General features: G+C 36.1%; 2 protein-coding genes across 3 annotated transcripts; both read left to right on the forward strand.

The window, feature by feature from the left end:
* The first annotated feature begins 1,467 nt into the window (after positions 1-1,467).
* Positions 1,468-7,262, forward strand: LOC117330405. 2 transcript variants are annotated; one of them, XM_033888669.1, is made up of 3 exons: positions 1,468-2,012; positions 6,073-6,172; positions 6,502-7,151. In XM_033888669.1, the coding sequence occupies exons 1-3, from the start codon at positions 1,787-1,789 to the stop codon at positions 6,788-6,790; spliced, it is 615 nt and encodes a 204-aa protein (XP_033744560.1). In that variant the 5' UTR covers positions 1,468-1,786; the 3' UTR covers positions 6,791-7,151. The 2 variants fall into 2 exon arrangements, 1 of the variants encoding a protein (XP_033744560.1); XR_004533336.1 differs by lacking the exon at positions 1,468-2,012 and having other exon boundaries at positions 2,296-6,172; positions 6,502-7,262.
* Positions 7,263-12,548: 5,286 nt separating this feature from the next.
* On the forward strand, positions 12,549-15,475 carry LOC117330406 (potassium voltage-gated channel subfamily A member 1-like). The gene has a single exon (XM_033888670.1). The coding sequence runs from the start codon at positions 13,170-13,172 to the stop codon at positions 14,586-14,588; it is 1,419 nt and encodes a 472-aa protein (XP_033744561.1). The 5' UTR covers positions 12,549-13,169; the 3' UTR covers positions 14,589-15,475.
* Positions 15,476-18,137: the final 2,662 nt, after the last annotated feature.

Genomic DNA, 18,137 nt, shown 5'->3' on the forward strand with positions numbered 1-18,137 from the left:
TGCAAGACAAACAATGCTATATTGTATCAATAGCATTAGGGATTCATTATTCGTATTTAACAGACATTGAATCTGTCCAATATCAACACAAAGAGGGTTGTGTTTTAAGCAAGATATTTATAAGCGTCAAGCTGCCTATCATATCAAATATTGACAATCTAATGTGTTTACATTGTTTCAATCTTAAACATAATCAGTTTTCGTTTTATATCTGGTATATTTGAATGATATATATATATATATATATATATATATATATCCACGTCTCGTCCTTTCTTTTCCCTCTATTTTCCCCGACTCGCTGACTCTTCTCACCCTTCTTCGAAATTGATAAAGATGTTGTTTTCTGTATTGAAATCATAAATTTAGAACCATAATCAATATCTGAATACAGGAATGTCCTTGTTCCTTATGTTATGAACGAAACTAAATATCGCCTTTGCGATTAATTCAAGAAAAGCTGATAGCCGTGGTTGATAATCTAAGGTAAAACAATATCACACAGACACGACTGAGACTGATGACATTTCATTTTTTACCATAATTAATGCCGACATAATGAACTAGGTAGTAAATCAAACATTCAATGTCAATACTACTCTTTAAAGACATAAACAGTATGGTGAAACGTTTCCGTTGAAATAAGTCCTCTTTAATTAGATTTACTCTACCAGGGAATGAATGAAACACTTCATTTCTACCCCTACCGTTAGAAATCTGTTTCTATGGTCAGCTTACTTAGCATTCATTCAAGGATTGTCAATCGTGTCTTTTATTAACTTCTATAAGATACAATTTATCTTACATATAAAATTGTATGAGATGTTTTATATACTGTGTGATATATCTTATATGATATGTGGGATATATAATATTTTACATAAGGTATCTTTTATAGCATATGATATGTCTTATATATATCATATAAAATATATCGCTTTATGAACATAGGGACATTGGCGTAACATAATTTACAGGGGCACAAAGCGTAAAAAAAAGGGAGAAATAAATCCCCAAAGCTAAATATGGCCGATATTGAACGGGAACCAGAGTTTACAACCAACAAAAATATGTGAGTCAGTGCTGGACGTGACGGAAGGGGGACCAAGTTCGTTAATATAACTATAATTTACCAGTAAAAAGTGAAACTTGTGTTAGGTAGATATACAACACACCTCGGATCTGTATATATATCGGCTGTCTAGCATGCGAGATAAATGGTACGTTACCATATAGAATGATATAACTTATCAAAATAGATTTACAAAGTCAATACTAAGGGATCGATAAGTTTGGTACAAATTGATTATAAGTCCAATGTTTAACCATTCAACATGTAGAGGTTTATCTCGGCATGTTTGATTAGAAAGAAATAAACCGTACACATGTCAATAGTCCTAAAGATCTAGATTTAGACGTATTCTGGTGGTACGAGTTAGAATATAGAAGCAGACTTGCCCACTTCGTTCTCGGAGATTCGAACAGCCCAACGGATATTTTATCAAACACGGTGTGTGACGTAGGTACCATATGGACAAGTTTCAGTTTTAGCTATACACTCATGTGGAAGGGTATGCAAAGTATCTTGCTGGTATCGACACGGTCTTGAAATGAAAGGAAAGAGGAGAAAAACAAAGAGAAGAGGACTTTAAGTGATGTTTCAAAGACATTGTGCTTCTTTCTTTACCAATTCCATATACCACGGGGATTATTTGGCGTATTGATTTCCCAATTAAATAACATATCTTTTTAAACATTCTAAAATATATAATCTATTAGCACTACGATGGCCTGTTCATCCCCACCGGGAATTGCTAACGGACAACTGGTCAACTCCCAGGCTTCTTATAGCGGAGGGTCGACAGCACAGTATTCATGTAATACAGCCTACAGTATGACCGGAAGTTCAACCTTGCATTGTGTACAGGCCCCTACACCGAAATCAGGTTCTGCCCCTAGTTTCGTTTGGCAGGGCGCGTATCCCGTATGTAAGCTAGAGTTCCTGGAGACAGGTAAGATTTTGAACGAAGTTTACATCTGCTTATGTTCCATTGCATCACGTATTTTCTTTGGCCAGCGTTTCAAGTCACGTCTCGTGATTAACATCTCTGGAGGATGTTATCGAGCTAGAGTCCATCATAATACTTCGAAGGCAATTGTGTTTTCTAGATACGGAAATTAAGATAAACTTTTATTATCTATATGCCACAATAAACCAGCTACTGAATACATGAGAAATAAATTATTACCTCTGATGAAAATGAAAACAACTTGAGAACGACTTGAGAACAATATGAGAAGAACTTGAGAAAAAATTCTGGTGGGAAACTGCACGTGACCTTTTTACGCTGTACTACTCGAAACAAAAATAATCTGTTCAGATTTCTGTGTCGTTTTTTTAAAAATTAAAAGCGCATTATTTGCCAGAAATATAATTTCAGTCATAAATTTTCATATTTAGAGCAAATTGGCATTATGCATATTTTGTTTTTTTGAACACTAAATATTACTCCGCCGACATTGGAATGTCGCCTTGACATTGAAAGACGTTGCTGTTGAAATTTGAGTAAGTCGATAGTGTTATTATTTACAATTTAAGATTGAACTTCATTGAAAGAAACAAACGATGAGTAGTACATGTACATTGTATATAGACGATAAAAAGACAATCATACCATTTTTTTTCAGTGGTTGTCGTTTGAACAATTGTTTTTGACTATTTTTAAATGAAATTAATGATACTAATACCACTCCTCTCCCGCCAACAATAAAGGTAAACACAGTAAGAGAAGTTACACAGGTGGGAGCGATCTATTGTTATCGACATCATGGCTTCACGCATTGTGACATGGTTAATTCAACATAATCAAAAAGAAGTTTTGATATGCAAATATATCCGATTGTACCATGGTTGCAGCTATTTTTTCCTTGAAGTTGACTGCTGTATAACCCCCGATCGTCCGAGAATAGACGAAGCGTATGCATACAGAAATTACTACGATGCATTGTTTGGGGCGGAGCCTAGCTTTGCCATAACTTCCTAGTTATTTTTCACAGTTAGACTGCAGCGATATCTTGAAACAAGAGAAAACGAATATGTTGGTGCAAGAAACAAAGTTAAAACCTTATTAAGAAAATGCAAAAGAAAATTCGAGCGTGAAATTGCAAAGGAAGTAAAACTTTATCCCAAGAAATTTTGGAGATATGCAATCTCCAAAACGAAAACGAGATCTGGAATCCCGGATCTGCACATTAAGTGCAGAAACGAAATAATGATTGTGCAAAATGATCGGGATAAAGCGAATGCATTAGCAGACTATTTTTCAAGCGTTTTCACGGTCGAACCACCAGTTTTGTGTGATCTTACTATAAAGAGTCCATGCATTACTGCTGAAATATCAGAGCTACAAGTATTTAATATCTTAAAGACATTAAATCCCTCAAAGTCTCCTGGACCGGATAATATTCATTCGAAAGTACTAAAGGAAACTGCTGATATACTAAAATCCCCTATATGTGAACTATTTAACTGTTCTTTACAATCCGGAGAGCTTCCTAACAGCTGGAAGGAGGGTCAGGTAACTGAAATACACAAAAAGGGGACAGGAAAACGCGAATGAATTATTCAAGTCAACAGCAATATGGATTCGTTAGCGGAAGGTCAACTATTTTACAGTTGCTAAAAGTTATTGATGATTGGACAGAGGTTATCTATAAGGGAGGATCAATCGAAACAGTTTACCTAGACTTCATGAAAGCCTTTGACACTGTCCCACATCTTCGGATTATAAGCAAATTAAAGACATACGGACTATCAACAGAAATAATCACATGGATTCAAAGTTTCTTAACCAACAGGAAACACCGCGTAACAATAACCGGAGAAAAAATTGGATGGAGGTAACAAGTGGAATCCCCCAGGGAAGCGTCTTAGGGCCGTGCCTTTTTGTACTTTACATCACCGACACAAAGATTTACAATAATAATGATAACTCTAATTTACAAGCAGATCTAGACAAGCTCCAAAAATGTTCAGATAAATGGCTCCTGAAGTTTCATCCGGACAAATGCAAAGTTGTGCACGTTGGGAAGAAAACTAATAATGCGGTGTTACATTTATATAAAGATAAGAAAAAAGGAAGAGTCGAGGTCACATTAGACCATGTGACAAAAGAAAAAGACACGGGAATTATAACAGACAACAACCTCAATTTCAATGATCATATTCACGATGTGATCAATGAAGCTAATAGAATAATGGGAACTATCCGAAGAACATACACGTACTTAGATAACACTACATTCTGTCTTTTATACAAAGCGCTTGTTCGACCACATCTTGATAACGGGGCTTGTGTATGGAATCCCTTTCTCCAAAAAGATATAAATGAGATAGAAAACGTGCAAAGGAGAGCACCGGGGATGAAAGATCTAAGTTATGAAGACAGATTGAGGATCCTTTATTTACCAACACTAAGGCATAGAAGACTGAGAGGAGATATGATCCAAGTATACAAACAAACAAATGAAGGATACGATAAAGCTGTCACTGAGGGTTTGTTAATTCCAAACAATAATAAGATAACAAGAAAACATAGTTTGCCACTACTAAAAAGAAGAAGTAGACTAAATTTGAGAAAATATTCTTTCAATGAGCGGGTTGTTAACCATTGGAACTCTCTTCCTAATGCTGTCGTTACGTCACCAACGATCAAAACGTTTGAGTCCCGATTGGATAAGCATTTGGGGGCAATCTGAATGTTTTTATAGTCATTAGATAGACAATAACGAACTGATCCATATTTCGGGAAAAAGCTCATTGTAACTTCGATCTGGATATATCGACTAATATTGCCTGCGTCCAGTAATACTATTATTAATGTTCATGTATCATACGGTTATTACAATTCATTATTAAATTATCGGTAAATCGTGTCACTATACTCCAATATATAGCTTTTCAATGTGCTTTAAAGAATAAAACACTAAGATGATAAAATACTCATTAGCTTATTTTTATACCACACACACAAAATTATGTTTATAACAGTTCCTAATCACACTATCAGTAAACACATGACTCCACGCTAAAATGTATGTAAAATGTAGTCATTACATGTGCCTCAACTTTCAAGAATAGAAGTTAAAATTGTGAAATATTTCCCTAGGCCTGTCACATAAAGTCCCATATTAGTAGAGAACTTAAGTTAACAAACCTAACACTCCACTATATATATATCCTTATCTACACCCGTATGCGATGGGAGCGAATTGACTTGCATGTGGCTGGGGTTTCGTCAGTTTACATTACAATTAAGAACTTGGTGTCACTGTGCTGCATTATGAAACTCTTAAGTACAACAGAAGCCTGGCCTAGCAATATCATCATAAAGTTTACATTCAGTCAGACATTTCATCAGTACACTGTCTGTCTTGGGCCTGGCGTAGTGTTCGGTTTCCAGAGCCAGCAGAAAACATCCCGCGTGAAACTGGGCCAGGTACGGGTGTATGGCCTGTTCGTGGGATATCGAATTTTACATACTTTTCTGTGTATATTTTCAGTAGGTCCTAAGCTTGTTTCCATCCACAGTGTTGTGTTTATTACATAATTGGTGACGCCACTCTGCATTGTCTATCGTACGTTTATTAAATGGGAGATTTTTTTTTACAATATACAGTGTCGATGAATTATGTATTTCCTTTCGTAGTTATACTATGTTAAATGTATGTAATTTGTAAACATTTCGCATCAATGTATATATATTTTGATTCAGGTATTCATATCATCTGATCAGGGTATCTATCACTGTGCCTTTATGTCTGGCTAGGAGTCTTGAGATTATAGGAGCCGTAGATCGTGAGTTCGAGGCCCGGGCAGGGCACAAATCAGAAAAGTAACTTCCTTTGCAATTGTGTTCAATGTGTGTTTGTGTGGGTGTGTCTGAATGAAGTTTTACATGTTCAATATAGATAACAAACTTGGCGAAATACGAAAAATAGAGATAACACATTTTACTGAACATTGAATAATTTGGATTTGGATTGTAATGAGTGTAACTGTTTTGGTTACAGCCTGGTTCTGGTTGCTGATTGGTATACTTGGACTTCTGACTCTTGGACTACTTAGTTATCTGACCTGGTTCTGTATCAGATACTGCTGCAACAACTGCAGGTATATATATATTCGTACAAATAGCATTTGTTTTAATTCTAAAACATAGCTTGCCACATTATCTAAGGTTATTCATTCCTATCCTACTCTTTCGAATAAAATTTTTATGTTGTTTTTATTTGTGTTTATTTGTTTTTGGTTCTTTTTTGTTAATTTGTTTTGTTTGTTTTTTTATGTGTTTTTTTCGTTTTCGTTTTGTTTTTGTTTGTTTGTTTGTTTTTTATTGTTTTATTTTGTGTGTTTTTTATGTATTTTGTTTTGTTTGTTAATATATGTAAAATTTATCCCCTTACTTTCCATCATTGAGAATCACAACACTGTGTTTTCAGAGGTCGTCGGAGAAAGGTTCGGGACGCTGAGGATGTTGAAGACGACCAGTCTGAGTGCAGTAGACTGTGCTGTGGTTGCTGTTTTTACTGCATGCGAACACCAAGTAACACAAAGGATGGCTGCTGTGACTACTTCGGCTGCTGTGGTTACGCCGGATGCTGTTCGTGTTGCTGCTGGTGTTGCAGATGCTGCAGAGAAATTGTAGAGCCGGAAAACAAAGTGCGCGTGCGTCACGTTAAGCAAAAACATCGCCCTATATTTTCAATGAAACGACAAAAAACTATATAATCTAAAAACAAGAAGAAGAAGATGGCGATGTTGAAGCTGAGCAGACAGCAGCAGATTGTAAAGGGCAACTTGTTACCGACTACTCAAATGGTACGGTCAATGATACAAGACGACCCGAAACTGTTTAGGAAGGTGGCAAAGACACTTCCTGTGTGGATGCCCCACACAAATACTGTCAGAAACATTAACACAAGTACAAAATAAGTTATTATCAAATACGTCGACCACTTTATATTACGTTTGTATATTATATAAATGTCAATTAAATTAGAACAACGTAGTACACCGTAATACTAATATCTATGAAGACAACCTATTCCAACTTCGTGTCAGTCGCACTTGATTTGGAAATGAAATAATTAGAAGTAAGAGTTGTCTTTCTTTGTCAATGTCAACAGCATAATGTGTACCTGACAGTATCGTGTTCTATATTGGATGTTTGTGTTCTAATGTACCTGGCCCAGCATTTGTCAGGAACACGCCTTCACCACCGGACGGCATGATAAAAATAAGACCAAGTTCTAATCTGACATATTTCACACACCTGCCATGTGCATTTGTGCTGCAAGACAAACAATGCTATATTGTATCAATAGCATTAGGGATTTATTATTCGTATTTAACAGACATTGAATCTGTCCAATATCAACACAAAGAGGGTTGTGTTTTAAGCAAGATATTTATAAGCGTCAAGCTGCCTATCATATCAAATATTGACAATCTAATGTGTTTACATTGTTTCAATCTTAAACATAATCAGTTTTCGTTTTATATCTGGTAAATTTGAATGATATATATATATATATATATATATGGAAAAATTAAAAAAATGACTCAGACAACATCTAACGTTTTCGTCCCGTCTAGGGGACTCTTCAGACTGTTTATTTTCAATTGCACCATGACGTCATAATGATCATGACGTCATAATAACAGTTACGTCATACAATACCAACAACTTACAACAATAACAACTTACATGTACATACAAATGAAAACTGTTTACGCACTATTCAGACTTGGTTTTAATAGCTTAATAAACTCTGACTCCTTTGATTCTCGTTTTATTGTATCAGAAGTGTCCATCTTATATAAAGGGAAAATTTTAAAATCACCATTACTACAATTATGAATATGCTTACTAACATTTAAAAATCTGAGATTATCCGAACGTATTTGTTGACGATGGACTGTCATTCTGGTTCTCAATTCATTACCAGTTTGTCCAATATAAAAATCACTACATTGAGAACAAATCATAGCATAAATAACATTACGGCTTTTACAATCTATATTTCTTTTAACATTAAAAGTGAAGCCATTTTTGAAATTGAAAGTGCTACCTTCCACAATAAGTTTACATGTACCGCAACGCGGTGTATTACATTTAGAAACCTTTGTGCATTTTAAATTATCATTGAACTTAGAACTTGTCAAAATATGACGTAGGTTTTTAGGTTGTCTTTTACTATTTATTAAAGTATACTTGTTTAAAACCTTACCCATTCTATCATTACTTTGCTTAAGTTCTTCACATTTATTGCGAATAATAGGAAATATATCAAAATTACGAGGATTGAAAGTAGATACAAAAGGCAATACTGATTTATTGTCGTCAACAGAATGACGGGATGTAAAAGGTCCCTTATCGATTGCTAATTGTTTACCTTTTTCTATCATTTCTTTAGGATAGCCTTGTGATTTTAAGAATACTGTAAGTTCATTTAGTCTTGTATTTACTGTTTCTTTTTCACTAACGATAGATACTATGCGTGACGCTAAATTGAAAGGAATATTATTTTTGATATGTTTAGGATGATTAGAATAAAAATTTAAGTAATTATGCGAATCTGTAGGCTTGCTATATAAATCTGTTGAAATAGTATCACCTTTTATTGCAACCAACACATCTAGAAAAGGAAGTGAAGAATCACTCGCCTCCGTTGTATAATTAATCGACGGGTGTAAACTATTGAGGTCTTTGTTTAGTTCTTCTATAGAAATATTAGGTGGACATATAACAAAACAATCGTCTAAAAAACGGAAAAAGTTATTTTCAAGGAAATCACGATATTCCCTACCGTATTTATGTTCAGATATAGCGTACAATTGTTCTTCTAGGTAACCAAGGACTAGAGTGGCATAAGTAGGTGCCACTTTGGTACCCATAGCCGTACCCATCTTTTGATGGTAATATATATCATTAAAAAAGAACACATTTCTGTCTAGAATAATTTCCAAAGCATTAAGAATGAATTCATGATCAAAACGTTGAACGATAATTTCAGGGTGTTTTTTCAACCAATATTTTACAGCTTTCAATCCTAGTTCATGAGGAATCCTGGTATACAAACTAACAACGTCAAAAGTAACTAATTTAGAATGAGGTTTGACATGTTTAGGCAAATGGTCCAAAAAATCAAAGTCGTCTCTTATAAAACTTTTGACAGTATTACAAAGAGGTTTCAAAAGTATATCTACAAAATGACTGAGACGTTGCGTACTACTGTTTGGACCACCGACAGTAGGTCTGAATTTTATGGAAAAAGAAATTGACTATCTTACTGATTTTGTACATAGTACTAGTTATTTTTACGGCTTGCCTAAAATACACAAAAGTAAATTAATAAATGAAGCTATCAAAAGTCAAAATTCAGAGTGTATTACGATACTAGATCATGATGACTTAAAATTCAGACCTATTATCTAACATATGTAAAATTATTTCCTTACTTCCCATCATTGAGAATCACAACACTGTGTTTTCAGAGGTCGTCGGAGAAAGGTTCGGGACGCTGAGGATGTTGAAGACGACCAGTCTGAGTGCAGTAGACTGTGGTGTTGTTGCTGTTTTTACTGCATGCGAACACCAGGTAACACAAAGGATGGCTGCTGTGACTACTTCGGCTGCTGTGGTTACGCCGGATGCTGTTCGTGTTGCTGCTGGTGTTGCAGATGCTGCAGAGAAATTGTAGAGCCGGAAAACAAAGTGCGCGTGCGTCACGTTAAGCAAAAACATCGCCCTATATTTTCAATGAAACGACAAAAAACTCTCAAATCTAAAAACAAGAAGAAGAAGATGGCGATGATTGAAGCTGAGCAGTCAGCAGCAGATTGTAAAGGGCAACTTGTTACCGACTACTCAAATGGTACGGTCAATGATACAAGACGACCCGAAACTGTTTAGGAAGGTAGCAAAGACACTTCCTGTGTGGATGCCCCACACAAATACTGTCAGAAACATTAACACAAGTACAAAATAAGTTATTATCAAATACGTTGACCACTTAATATTACGTGTGTTTATTGTAACCATGTTAATTAAACTAAGATAAAAAAAAACGTCTACAACTAGTACACCGTAATGCTAATATCTATGAAGACAACCTATTTCAACTTCGTGTCGGTCGCACTTGATTTGAAAATAAAATAATTAGAGTAAGAGTTGTCTTTCTTTGTCAATGCCAAAAGCATAATATGTACCTGACAGTATCGTGTTATATGTAGCATGCTTTTCTCTGGTTATGATCGAATACTTCTAGTTCGTTCAGGAGATATCAGCATATGCAGTTCGGTACTGGTTTCAACAATATGTTTTCCACAGGGGAGCATATAGAAATGCCCTAACTAAATATTTTCCCTGTATCATTATGCCTTCAAATAGACCAATTAGAGTTTAACAACTTCAAAACGTTAAGAAACATTGAGCAATGAAACGCGAGCCTGCAACACACACACACGCACGCACACACACACACACACACACACACACACACACACACAAAAAATAAATAACAACAACACAACAACAACAACACCGGTACAGATATAGCGGGAGACTTCAGTAGAAAGATGAGAGATACTATCAAATACTGAAACAAACAGTACTGAAAACTGGTCAGAGTCGAAGTATTAATGATATTGCACCGGAAACACAATCAAGGTACCCGTCTGTCTCACTGGCTTTCTGTTATGTGGATAGTCATGATACGGTGACTACCCGGGAGAGCTTTAGCGACACGGCTAACACTGTCACATAATGTTAAATCATTTTCAGTTAAATGTATCTAAACAGTCATTTTAACAGATCGTATTATTCATAGTAATATAATTCCATGATCCTAACTTGTCTGGAAAACAATTGACCGAAAGGATGAACTCGCGTAATCTTTTCTGACTAGAATGTTTTGAGGGAACAAAGAGGAAAAACAAAACCTGCCGATCGTAAAATTTAGTTGAGAGTCAAAGTAATACACATTTAAAATAAAACCGCGGTATCCAAAGTGTAGATGTCATCATTGTGTGTTGTCGGCGCGGTCAACATGACCCGGATGTTTATATAGTTACAACGTGGGTCATCTGTAGCCTAAAGCCGTGGGTTTTAACACTCCAATTCCACTCCTTTTAGTTTCCATTCTTCAATTTAATTGGTTTCCAGAAATGTCATTGAATATCGTCTAATTAAGAAGCCTGCAGCCCTAAACACTACAATGTTGTCCCAAATAGTAACAAATTACTCGACTATTGTACGTTGATAGGAAAGATAGTATATCCGAAAATATCTGTTCATGAAACTTGTATATTGATATGACAATTTTTCTCAAGGCGTATTGACGGAAACAGATAATATGTTGCTTTTTCCCGGTTTATATGTCGATAGACACATTTATCACCCCATTCAATCCTTATACTTTGATTATAAAACTAGAAGGGAATTTCTATAGCGAAAATATGTTTAGTTTACAGCAACAATGGCTATTTCTATAGTACATTGATTTTGACGTTGACACCTGCATCAGTAAAAGAAGAGGCATTTGAATACAAAATAACTTTGTTATGCTCTTTCATTCATCATTCGATGTCTACTGTTACTAAATATATATCATAAACCTGATGCCTTTTGCAACCTTTATGGGAAGTTGGAATACCTGGACGTGTGTTCTGCATTTGTTACATTCACATGTAGTTAAGGGAATAGCCAGCTTTACTCGTATCAGTGTATAAATCATTCCAGACTACACACAGTAGTAATTCCATACGACTCCTATTCTAACAGGACCCCCGCACCTTGTTAGGTTATTAGAAGGCGTGTGACATTTACTTTAGATCCTAATACGATTATAATGATAAGTTATCAAAACATGTTAAAAATATATAATGTTTTAATTGATATGTAACGGTTTCACTGCATATGATGGGGGTATTGATGATTGTGTTTTTTTTCAGAATATGCTATCTACAGTTGCTGTACACAGGCAATGCCATGATGATTATAGCTAGCCCTCTCCCACGGGTACTGGTAGGTTTACTGGAGTGTTAACCCATAAACCCAAGGTTCATGATTACATGAACGTGAAATTAAAACTCTTTTGAATTACATGACGCCAAATTCCTAAGGTGTATTGGTGATTTGCCACGATACCTGTGTTTATTGAGCTATAAATCTGCATGTGGCTTAAATTATACGTGATTATTAGTTCTCGTATACCCTAGCACAATGTCTGTGTACAGTAATCGTTTATCACTGAGCTGAGAAACGCGATTTATGTTTTCGCCACATTTGATTCAAAAATGTTTGTTATCAAAACTCGAGTAAGTAAGCTAAACAACACAATAGAAGATAATAATATTTGTAAAGCCGAGGGAACTCGTACAATTTCGCTTGTCTTGTGACAATAAAGTATACATGTATCGAGAAGCGCGCGCTCTCTTATGTCCCCGAGGATTTAAAGCACGAGGTCTTTCACTAGATACACCTGTGTGAGTAGATCGGGGTCAGGGCTTTTACACGCTTTCGCAAATACAGGTATATAAATATATACCTTCGTTTCACTGCCATTAACGTTAGGTGGAGTTTTGCCAAGACACTGAGCCAATGCCATTTGAAGTTGCACTCGGGAACGAAGGACATGCAAGTCGCGACCGGAACGTTCCCTGGCGGACTGTAGGTCACCACGTAACCTGTCATGGTGAGACCTGAGCTATCATAAACATACAGACCCCGGGATGATTTTGAGGTGGACTGGCCATTTTTAACCGAGTGTAAGTCCCACAGAAGCGTAATATACAGCAGTACATATATCTGTGTCACGGAATTAAACCAACAAAAGGCGTCTATTTAAATTCCACAATGACAATAGAAAGTTGTAAAGGGATTTAATCTCGGGTGTTCAAAGGAAGACTGTGACAGCACATATGTAATGTGTCAAATGGAGAAACACTAATGGTAGACTTGTGGTGTTCCAGTAAGGTGTTGAATTCCATTATGCCGTGTGTTGGTGTCTTTGACTTTCAGGCCAGACAAGTCTAATATCTATAGGTGATCTGTCCAGTCGCATTGTGATGGATCTCCAAAGTAAGTGACTTCAAATAATATACAATGCATATCATTAACCAAAACACGATAACAGATGGAAGAGGGTATTTACAGCCGCCTTCCAACCACCATGATAAAAGTCATTTCCGGTCGTCTTCGACCGATTCTAATTGGAAAGACCTTTTTGGATCCCATTCACGTCTTCCACCAGTGACGTCCGCAGTTTCAGACGATGATGAGGACGGAGGCGACCAAGATCCACTTAATGAGTTTATTCCTCAAGATACATTACCGTACGGACACGAATGCGACGTTGAGGGCTGCAAGCGCATTACTATCAACGTAAGTGGATTGAAGTTCGAAACTCAACTCCGCACTCTAAATAGGCTTCCACATACGTTACTTGGCAACCCTTCAAAGCGAAAGAAATACTGGGACTCCAAACGAAAGGAATTTTTCTTTGATCGACATCGACCAAGCTTCCCAGCTATTTTGTACTACTACCAGAGCGGTGGTAGGCTGAAGCGCCCGATGGAGGTTCCATCGGATATATTCCTCAACGAACTTCAGTTTTTCGAACTAGGAAAATCTGTCGTAACGACCTATAAAGGAGAGGAAGGATTCATTATCAATAATAATGAAACACCTTTGTTGCCTGACCAACGCTTTCAGAGGAAGGTGTGGGAGCTGTTCGAGTACCCAGATAGTTCAGTGCCTGCCAGAGTCTTAGCCATCATGTCTGTGATCGTAATATTGGTATCTGTAACCACATTTTGCGTAGAAACATTGCCTGTATTTCACGGTGTCGAGTGCATTGAAGTTATTGCAAACAGTTCTCCAAATAGCAGCAGTGTCGCCGTAAAGAAGATACCAAACTTCGAGCACCCATTGTTCATAATAGAGGCAGTTTGCATATGTTGGTTTTCAATAGAACTTGTATGCCGTTTTCTTTCTAGCCCTTCCAAGAGAACTTTTCTGAAGGATATTATAAATTGGATAGATTTTGCATCCATAATGCCATTCTTTTTTTCCATGGGGCTATATCTGATTTCCCATGAATGCGGTCAGTCCAAGAGCGGTGTGTTGTCGGTACTGCGGGTACTGAGAGTGTCGCGTATCCTCAAGCTAAGTAAGCACTCGGTAGGACTCCAGATTCTCGGAAAAACAATGCAAACTAGCATTAGCGAGCTGGTCATGTTCGCTTTGTTTCTCGGTATTGGGATTATCATATCCTCCGGTGCGATGTTCTATGCAGAACTGCCAGAGCCAAATACACATTTCAAGAGCATCCCTGATGCATTCTGGTGGGCGATTGTATCTATGACAACAGTAGGATATGGAGATATGTATCCATGTGGAGCCTTTGGTAAAATAGTTGGGAGTATGACAGTTATATGTGGGATTTTATCTATAGCACTTCCGGTTCCGGTTATTGTTGCAAATTTTAATACCTTCTACAGACAGGCACAGACTAGGAGTTGATCCCTTTTTCAATGTATGCAAATGTTTTCATTCTTTAAAATATTAAAGTATACTATTAGTGCTGCCTGGATTATTTGGGAGGTATTTACGTGTGTTACCGGGGAATAGCACTTCTGTTTGGTACGTGACACTGACTCTGCATGATTTACTTGGTGAACTACGTCTACAACCTGATGTTGTAACTGTTTTGTTAAGAATTTTGTCAAAACTTTATGTCTTCACGTTTTCATTTATTCCGTGCTGGATTTAGAATAAATGAATCCTATTTAAAACAAGCTTCTAAAGGCAATCATTGTTGGCGGATACTATATTTTGTTACATTTTTACCAGTGAAATATCGAAAAAACATAATTCTTTTTATGTTTTAACCAATCAAAACATTGTTTACTAACGACAATGGAGAACATTTATTGCTTATCCGGTATATTTTGCTAAAACATGTTATAAGCAGAATATCTAACAGCATCTTCAGTAACGCCAAATATATTTCACTCGTGTGGCTAATATTTTGATATTTTTCACGAGTGCGCAGCACGAGTGAAAAATATCAAAATATTAGCACCATTCGTGAAATATATTTGATATTACTGAAGACACTGTTAGATATCCTCTATTTCCTTCTGTTACATACAATATCCGTCAATGTTTTGAAGTCGTCTTATGGATGTTTAGAAAAAGCGTCTTGCTTAAGCAGCAATATTTTTGCTAATCAAATTGAATAAATTATCAATCAGCTTCACATGCTAAATTTTCGATCCAGTCATATATCCTAACGAACCAAAATGTATAAGAATAGTGAACACAGAGGTCAGGTACAGCAGGGTGTTTATATTGACCTCCAGGTTGTAGTCAGATATGATGTGAATAAAGATAACATCAACGCAAAATGATATTCAACAGCTTGTTTGTGTCATTCGGCTGACGTCAGTGTAATTAGTGTTAATTAGAGGTCATCCCAATGAAGGGTGTACGTTGTAGAGCTGTCATGGATAAAATAGTCACCGTATATTTTCCCGAAGAAATATAGGTTTGTGTTACAACCCTTGTAAATATATACATGTATATCTTTATTATAATGCTTAACACCTATGCATCCTTCATATCGATTTCGTTAAGTATAAGAATGGACACGTAGAGTTGTCGAACTTTGATACCTGTAGGGCTTGCTTTTCTTTTCATTTTAATTTTTATATGTGTATTTTCAAATTTGAAATAATTATGTTATAAATAACAATGTGTTTAAAAACTAGTTTAAGGTCATTGTGTCGACTGCAACACCTTTTCAGAATTAATCACGAGCCGATAGCAATGTACTGCCAATATTGGAGCAAGATTAAAGCTTTGTTAATCAAGGATTAACCTTAGGCCCGGTAAATGTATTATCCGGTTAAATAGTGGTTGATAATTCACCATCTCTCTGATAGAAAACCGCCTACTTATACACATACATTCTCCTTCCTTAAATACATATCTCCTCAGTCCTTCAAATAATTAACTTTTTATAAACGCCATAAATGATTTATAAATGTATTAAAACTTAATTATGTCTGTCTATAGCGCAGGTACACGGTGATTCTATCTGCTCTATTAAGTCCCATGCTCGGTATGCCTAAATTTATAAACGAGTATGTAGTATTTAAAGTTTGATTGAACGGCGGCATAGATAAATTGTCGATGTCCATTAACATAACGTCACGATATTTGCACGACCCTAAATGGAACGGTATTGTATGTGAGGCCAGTCAGTGCTATACATGTTATACACAAGGTTATTCAAACTAAATCGGTCAGGCCAAATAAAGGGAAACATTACTTATTATGATTTAATATTATATGAGAGGCAAGCGTCGTTGTGACAGTGATTATAATGGTTTGATCCGCTGAAATCAACGTGACGTCATTTAAATAGACTGACGTTTTCCTCTCCATACGGCTAACACTGCCCCTTAACAACATGTCAACATAAATACTCCCTCCCCTATTTATAATTAACAAATATCGGAGACAGTACATGCTTTATTGCTATGTCCACATCAAAAACATTCGATCATCAAACCACAGCCTTTAATTGATACTAAACAGCAAGTTACAAGCAGAGAAAAATACGTTTTCTGCCTACATATGCCGAACTTCAAACAATTTGCAAGATTGTGTCAAAAAACAACATATGTAATGTATATAAACAAACGTCTGGTTGCTCTGTGTCACTACTGCCATGGATACTGGTCGAATGATAGTTACAGAGAGAACCGTTTTTGACATGAACTGTGTTCAGTAGTGAAATGAAATATTCGGATGATTTAAAATGTTGAACTGTTATAATGTACTATGTGTTTGCATACAGTCAATATCAATACAATTTAGGTGTTGGATAAATAAATATCACTCGCTTTGGCGACATACCTGTCGCCAGCATTGTAAACTTTGAATATATTAGCATTTTGTAAAAGTTCAATGCTTACGTTCGTGTTTCATTTATTTTGTCATAATGTGAAACAAAGAGTACATTCGCGAGTAAATACTCTGCTTACCAAAACACTGACGTCAGCAAGTCCAAATCCAGTAATGATATAGATCACCGTGACAACGGTTTGAACAAAAAGTTAACCTCCTTCTTACCAAACGCGTTAGCGAATCATGGTAAATATGTCCAGAAAGCCAATAATGTGACATTTTCGGAGTTATTTTTTTTATATGTTTTGAATATTAGGTAGACCGTAAAAACATTGTATTTATGTAAATATTACATGGATTGTTTTTAAGTACACGTGAAGAAGAAAACAAATCATTACTACACACTGTGATGAGGGTAATGTACATGTTGTTACGAAAAATGAATACAATTTTCGCCAATGCTTTCAAGCATACTGAGTGTAAATATAAATATTTTAACCGCGAATTCGACTTTGGGATGCGATAACACTACTATTGAATCATTGAAAATAAATTGTAAACGGAGATTTAAGCATTTACCTGCATTCTATGGAAAGTTATGGTCCTATAATCTTCGGAGGTTTGCAGAAAAATTAACCATAACGCGCCTTTATTCAATTTGTCTACAATTCTGTGAGAATTACAGGTTAATGACTTTCCAAAGAAGACAGCGTAATGCTTGAATATCACGAATAAAATATAACTTGTTTAAAAATTGAATAAGTAAGTACCGTCAACACAAATATGAAAGGTATGAACCATTACCAGTCCGTCCTCGTGATTGTCGGGATGTCCAGCATTGTCTAGCATGCATGCTGGGACGACATACGGTATTAAATAGATCGAGAAAGATGTACCTATTCAAATGTAACTCCGCCGTAGCCGGTCCCAAGCCCGCGTTGAGAAAGGAGGAAGGGATCACCAACTGACAACACCTAACAGTCACCCCGGACTAATGTTCTAACCTAGAGTCACGAGTAGAGGTTGTAACCTAAATCGAGACTTTAAACCTGCAACAACAACAACAACAACAACAACAACAACAACAACAACCTATTCAAATGATATAATCGACCAGCAATGTAATGTTTGCATTCGGCCTTAATGCAACCCAAT

This window comes from Pecten maximus, chromosome 7, assembly GCF_902652985.1.
Source record: "Pecten maximus chromosome 7, xPecMax1.1, whole genome shotgun sequence".
NCBI classification, from domain to species: Eukaryota; Metazoa; Mollusca; class Bivalvia; order Pectinida; family Pectinidae; genus Pecten; species Pecten maximus.